Source organism: Ipomoea triloba, chromosome 6, assembly GCF_003576645.1.
Source record: "Ipomoea triloba cultivar NCNSP0323 chromosome 6, ASM357664v1".
Taxonomy (NCBI): domain Eukaryota; kingdom Viridiplantae; phylum Streptophyta; class Magnoliopsida; order Solanales; family Convolvulaceae; genus Ipomoea; species Ipomoea triloba.
The window spans coordinates 2,071,452-2,078,919 of record NC_044921.1 but is presented as its reverse complement, the minus strand read 5'-3'; the positions used below and the strand labels follow the sequence as shown (position 1 = coordinate 2,078,919).

Below are 7,468 nucleotides of genomic sequence, written 5' to 3'. Positions count from 1 at the left end.
GAAAAACTAGTTATGATAATAAGTATGACATTTTCAAACGTTATAATCCAATTATTTAATTTAGATTTATTGTGCCATGAATACTAAAATTTAATTCATCCCCTCCACTATAAAAGTTGTACTACTCTGTTGTAGTCCTTGTTGAACATCATATTGTAGCAAGCTGTGATACCGACTCTAAAAATTTACAAACTACAACAGAACTTATTTGCCAAAATTATGCCAATCGGCATAGCATAATAACATTTATAGCATATGAAGAAGTTTGGGTCACACTTGGGTGAGACCGTCTCACGGATCCTTGTTTGTGAGATGGGTCGAGTCGGGTCAAAGCACCATGCAAATGTCATACTTATATGCTCAAATATAACACTAATCAATAATACCATTTTTTTACTTATAAGAGAAAAAGTAATACATTTTTCATAATAAGTAATGTTGACAAGTGCTCATTACTTATAAGGGCAAATATAATACTTTTGAAGACAAATGTAATACTTTTAAATCGAAATGTAAAAGTATTGTATTTTCCCTTAAAAGTATTACATTTATCCTTATAAGTAACAAAAATTTTATCCCTGATTAGTATTACATTTGAGCATATAAGTATGACATTTGTGCATATAAGTGTTACATTTGCATCTTGACCCGACCCGACCCGACATGTCTCATGGTGAGACGGTCTCACACAAGTTTTTGCCTTCTAAATTTATTATTTATGATTTTACACAATTCATATAATCAATTATTTATATATATATTGCTCAACATCTTTTCATTGTTTATAATTTATTATTCAAATTGATGATAACATAATCTCTTCCAAGCATTCCATAGGCAAAACACTAATTAGATATAATAATTATTATATTACAAGACACAAATGTTTGGTATTAAATATAAAATTTATAGATTTGGATATAATTGTCACAACATACCTATTAAACAAGCAATTTTCAGGGCATGTGCATCCTTTTCCTTACAAAAGTGAGGCTTTATTGAATTGCTTGATTGAAATATTGAGCTCACTACAACATAGCCATTATATATTATTATTATTATTCAAGAAGTCCAAAGCACCATCTATATGGATCCGAATGTAGGAATGAAGTACAAAGAATCAATGTCCCAATTGAGATTCGGGCATGTGACATTTCATTTCGGAGAGCCACAGAAGTGTAATTAAGCTACGAGTTACTTGGCATTGATTAAGATTAATTTCATAAATACTTGATAAATTCGATCACAACCTTGACGGAATTGTCGGCGGCAAGCGAGGTGAAGGTGGCGGCCTCGTTAGAGTCAGCAGATCCGCCGCCAGCTAAGTCAGAGAGTGCCCTAATGACAATAAAAGGCACCTTTTGCTGGTAGCAAATAAGGGCCACGGCGGCGCTCTCCATTTCCACAGGGCTCACTTTGAACTTATTGTATATGAAGCTCCTATATGCGGCATTGTCTAGGTAGATGCTAGCACTTGTTCCTCTTGCCACTCTCGCCACTTTTGGGGTATGTGCCAAACATGTTGTGGAGTTTACGCAACCTTCTAGTTTTAATCCCTAACAAAAGAAAACAAAATACCCATGTAAATACTATATTTGTTAAGTTGATTATGCCTCTGAGCTAAAAATTAAACCTAGTTGAAACAGCTAGAAAGTTAGGTCATCCATGAAAGAGAACATTTATACTATACAATTCAAACAGTTTCTAAAAAGGAATTGTATATATAATTATATATGTTAGTGCAAAGTGCAAACCTATTCCACATTTCAATGTGAGACAAATGCTACTTCTAAACCTTCCCAACTCTAATTTTCAATTCAAATAGGTCTACTTTGAGAATGAATTTCTCATTCATCCATTATTTGTTTTGAGCATATTGACGATACAATATGTCAATTTCTTATTCTCACTACAAAGAACTTGAATCTACTTGGATCTGACGCAAATTAGAAGTGAACCCACATATATTTATACTACAAAATAGCTACTTAAAATGTCATTTTTACTAAAAAAATTACCAACAAATTATATGCGGCCTAGCTATGGCATTGTAAACGTTACCTCCAAGTGTTTAGCAATTTGGTAGTAATGTTGGTCAACAGGTACCCAGAAAATGTGTTCCCTCTCCTCTGGGTTCCCAGTAACAGGGAAGACTTCTTCAGGCTGGTACCAAACATTGTTGAGGAGATTGTCATGTTTCTTGCAGCTAGACACCTTTGTGGAATACTCTGAAAATTTAAGATAACCAATTTTTCTAGTGTAGTCTCCATTCACTTCGAGTGACAGTTCATTTTCTGGACCATCTCCAAACCTCTGCACAACAAAAGGCACACATGTTGTATCAACAAGTTCTCGTGATTTACATTATCTCACAAATTCTATCGCGTCCGGGTGTGGACATTAAAAATTTTACATTTTGAGAGAAGTAAAAATAAACTTTTTTGAGTTGTGTTTATTTCAATTTTCCAACATTACATTTTTATTTCCAATTTAAAGAAATATATAAGGGTCTTTAAATTTATTTTTCTAAATTTTCATTTCTCAAAAATAAATAAATTAAGAATTTGTAACTTAATAAATGCATCCTAAGTCACTCCATGTTTCCATGGTTCCTCTTAAACTACAGACCAGAAGATGAGTATATTTGGCAGATTATATTTTACCTAATAAAGATGGCAAGCTTTTTTTTTTTTTTTTTTTTTTTTTTGTAAGATGGCAATTTATTTATATCTGCAGTTATAATGATAAATGACTTCATTAATTAATACAATCCATCGTAACTAATATCTTAATAAAAAAATCTATAAAATATTTATCCTTATTTCCTTTTTGAGTACTATCGACTCTATTACAATTTAGCATCTGTTTAATATACTTCTCTATCAATTATAGTCCAAAGAGTCAATACCCACCACTCAGTCGTTATATTGTGGACCATGATCCACAATGCATTGTGGACCATGGGTCATGGCTGATACTGCAGTTGTTTTGAACTGATACTATAGTTGTGTTGAAAGGGAATTGCAGTTGCGCGGAACAGAGACCATTTCATCCGTCTGAAACTGCAGTTGTGTTGAACTGATACTGCAGTTGTGTTCAACTGATACTGCAGTTGTGTTGAATGGATGAACAGCCTCTGTTCCGCGCAACTGCAGTTTCTTTTCAACACAACTACAGTATTTTTTTCAACATAACTATAATATGCCATGGTCCACAATATAATTTGCGCCCACCACTAGGTTCCATCTATATAAATATAGGCATGAGAAATACTTCTGACATGCTAATATTTCTAACATATTTATCTAATTGCCCCTAGCCGACCATAGTAATTAAGCCAAAAACTGTTATGCCAAATGAGGACAAATTAAATATATAGAATAAAAAACGTGTTGTGTTCTAACTATATCATTAATTTTTTTAATTAACAATAAAAATTACGAGTAATAAAATTACTCGCATTGATGAATTTATAACTTTGTTGTTATCAAATCAATGACTAACTTGAGTATGGATATCTCCATATCATTAACTTTTTAATTAGTAAGAAACCATCAATCATTTAATCAACATCAAAGCAAACTAAAAGCTTTGGATTTGAATCTCCATACTACCCAACAATAAAAATATTTCTACATTTTAATTTGACGAACGAAAAATTTTCATCCCATACACATAAGAAAGTGTAACGTCCTAAATGAATACAAAATAATAAATGTGTCGGCTTATATTATCGGTCTATTGCTACAAAAGCTAAACTGAAAGGAGAGAAATGAATATAAATGCTACTGTATTTTAAAAAATAAAAAATAAATAAATAAATGCTACTGTATAAAACATTTCAATGGTGACCTAGTTCAATAAAAGAAATGCCACTTTTTTCTCCCATCTTAGAACAATGACTGCACATTTGTGATTTTTTGAGGGGTTTCAAAGGAAAAAAAAAATTAAAGATGAGTTTTTTAAAATAAATGGGGAAGGTGGTTTTTTTTTTTGAAGTTTTTATTACTGTAAAATCATGTTTATTTGTGGGTTACATCTATCCTTGTACAACCTAATGGGCAAAGCACACGTTTGAGGCACTGTTGCGCCCAACACGGCGCTTGCAGTGCACACGCCATTTTAGCCTCATAAGCGGACCTATTTTTTTTTTTTTTAATTTTTGTTAGAATTACTTTTTTTCTCCCATTTTCTCTTTCTCTCCTCTCTCCTCTCTCCTCTCTCCTCTCTCCTAATTGGCATGACAAATTAAAGATCCAGAGGTTGCTCTTACTAGCTTTACCAACAATTTTTTGTTTTTAAAAAAACTAAAACAACATAAAGTACAATAATATATACCATTGAATTATAGAGTAATTAATAAATTAAACAAGAGTTTATTCAAGAAAAGAAGTAAAATAAAATAAACCTGCCAATTCCAAAGAGCGGTATGTGACCAATACTGGGGAATAGCAACATCTCCAATATTAAGAGATGGGTTAGCATTTCCAGCTATTCCATAATGCACAACCCCATTCACATTGAACAAGCTCAACAGTAGCTGTGTGGTTATGCCTGCATTTAGCTGAGTGGGAAATATAATCACACACCAAAAATAATCATCTCTTCTTGTTTAATTTTTCTTGAAAAGATGAAAAATAATCATTTTACCACTTTGATTCTCGACTTCCAAACTTGCTCAATTTCATCCTTAAATATGCAATTTTTCCTTAAAATAGTTCTTTGTCCAAATCAAAATTAGGACCATTTTAATTAACAATTGCATAATTGGGAATGAAATTGAGCAAGTTTACAAGTCGAAGACTAAAGTGGTAAAATCTTAATAGTCAAGGACTAAATCGGATTTTCTCTGAAAAAATATATATTTAAGTTCCAAGATTTAAATACCATGGCCAGTCCAGTCATAACCAAGATCACAGGCTTCTTCTCGATGGTTCCAAACCGGAATCTCCTCCCTTAATCACCCAAATAAAAAGATGAATACATGAAATGTTATGGGGTGTTTGGTTCAAATATTGGAATCATAATTATAATTAGAATCAAATACTTGATATTGATAATAGGTTTAAGTAGGAGTCATTTTGTTTGGTAGTAAATAGAAATAAGAATCAAATAAATAAATAATTAATTAAAATAAAAATAAATAAATATATAATTATGTGTGAATATTAAAATTCCATGTTTTTTTTGAATACAACTGACCCTATTACATTGTAGTATCTGCTCATCTATACTTTTCTCAACCTGTTGAAGCACAAAGAGGCACAAAGAGTCACTGAGACTCGAACTCATGACCTTTCATTTGAGGGAGGCCACTACATGCCATTTGAGCACAAGGTGCTTGGCTAAAAAAAATTCCATGTTTAATACACGGACAATGGCCTTTTATTTTTTTTCTCCCTTATTTTTAATTCCAATGTTAAAAAGAAGAGGAGTAAAAAAGTAATAGATTTTGTAATTACTAAAAGTTTTGAATACAATAGTAGGATAACAACAAACATGGTAATGTGTATATAAACCTATTGTGGAGAGCAAAAGTCTCTAACTGAACACCACCCTAATTTGAGCCACCTAGCATCCATGCTTATTACCCATTTTATAAACCATAAAAACAGTTTAGTCATAGTAGGCAATCCCTTGTGCATATTGGCATTTGGCCCTGACTATTGAGCTACTGAGTTACCATGATTTACCTCCTTCCACATACTCTGTTGGGTCGAGGTGTGGAGAGCTTTTAGGGTTCGGGATTCAACCTTTTTGGGAGAAAGAAGAAAAAGAGTTTGTATTCAAAAAAAAAGAAAAAGAAAAAGAGTTTAGTTATAAATATGTTTTTAATGATAATAGTAATAAGAACAGTTATACCAGCATAGTCAATGGTAAGATTTGAAGGAACAAAACTTGGGTGTTGGAGAAGAGGGTTCATCTCAAATAGGTTCGGAATGACCAACCCAATGTAAGGGCCTTTCTTGTTAGCCATGTTGATCAACTTTCTTGTTTTTCCATGCACTTCTCCATTTGCTTCTTCTACGGACGTTGCAAGAATCACAAGACCTAAAATCACAAGGGCTTTGAAAATGGCCATTTTCTTCCACTTTCTTTTGGAAAATTAAACAAAGCTAAGATGGGGTTCGAAGTCTAAGAGGGGAGTGTGAAGATTGAGGCTAGCTATATGGGGAGAAAAAATACATAGAAAATAAGCCAATTGCCACGTGATGAATTTTTTTTTAATTTTTTTATTTTAAATAGAATCATGAAGGGAGACAAGAAAATCCATTAAAGAAAATTTGAAGAATATAAAATCAAGGTAGGTGTATAGGGTGAGGTGGAGGTTAATAATTACGGATTAACAAATTCATGCTACGTACATGTGTAGTGTGGGAGGTTATTGGGTTCCGATAAAAGAAGAATTAATATAACAAACAACAATTATTAAAATCTGAATGTATTTATTAATTATTTAAACTTTAATAATTTTACCAATAAATTATTATGATTCATAATGGCGTAGTTCAGAATTTTTTTGGTGGGGTCAATTTGTTGCGTGCTACACTACTATAATATAATTTCAGAATTGAACATTCTTGTGGAAATAATTTGGTTTGAATAATTTGTTTCAAATTAAGAAATAACTTGACAGAAAAAAAAAAGGCGTGAAAATGATGAGTAGATACGATGAGAACTATTGTGTTGTATTCAATTACTCAATTCAATATATATTGTACAGGTTACATGTATATATACATATAAGAGAGATACAACACAGTAGAACTAAAACTCATAATGTGACTCAACTATGTATAGTCCTAATACTCCCCCTCAAGCGGAGGGTATGTCAATAGCCTGCAGCTTGTCTCGCAAGAAAGAACATCTAGGACCTGCCAGGGGTTTAGTGAAGATGTCTGCAATCTAATCTTTTGTAGAAATAAAGTTCACTTGGATGTCTCCTGCAGCAACTCTGTCCCTTACAAAGTAATAATCAATTTCCACATGCTTTGTACGGGCATGGAAGATCGGATTAGCACACATATACGTGGCACCAAGGTTGTCACACCAAAGCTTAGGCAGCGGAATGGTAGGAGCTCCTATCTCATGTAGCAGAGAGATTATCCATAGCACCTCAGCATAGACATCAGCTAGAGCCTTGTATTCAGCCTCACTGGAAGATCTAGCAACTGTCTTTTGCTTCTTGCACACCCAGGACACTAGATTTGTCCCAAGAAAGACAGCATAACCACTGGTGGACTTTCTGTCTTCAGGACATCCAGCCCAGTCAGAATAAGAAAACACATGCAACCTACATGAATTGGACTTCCTCAGACGCAGGCCCTTCCTCAGATGCAGGCCCATAGAGAGAGTGCCCTTAACATACCTCAGCACCCGCTTTAGGTGCTCCCAATGTGTAGTGGTAGGAACATGCATGTGTTGGCAAAGAAGGTTAACTGCAAAGGATAAGTCAAGCCTCGTGACA

At 33.3% G+C, this 7,468-nt stretch overlaps 1 protein-coding gene across 1 annotated transcript; it reads right to left on the bottom strand.

Annotated features, from left to right (window-relative positions):
• Window positions 1-1,220: 1,220 nt before the first annotated feature.
• LOC116023343 (bark storage protein A-like) lies at window positions 1,221-6,082 on the bottom strand. The gene is made up of 5 exons (XM_031264338.1): window positions 5,863-6,082; window positions 4,888-4,955; window positions 4,409-4,564; window positions 2,062-2,313; window positions 1,221-1,556 (listed from the first exon to the last, which is right to left on the bottom strand). Exons 1-5 carry the CDS (start codon window positions 6,080-6,082, stop codon window positions 1,221-1,223), a joined length of 1,032 nt encoding a protein of 343 aa, XP_031120198.1.
• Between the last annotated feature and the right edge of the window lie 1,386 nt (window positions 6,083-7,468).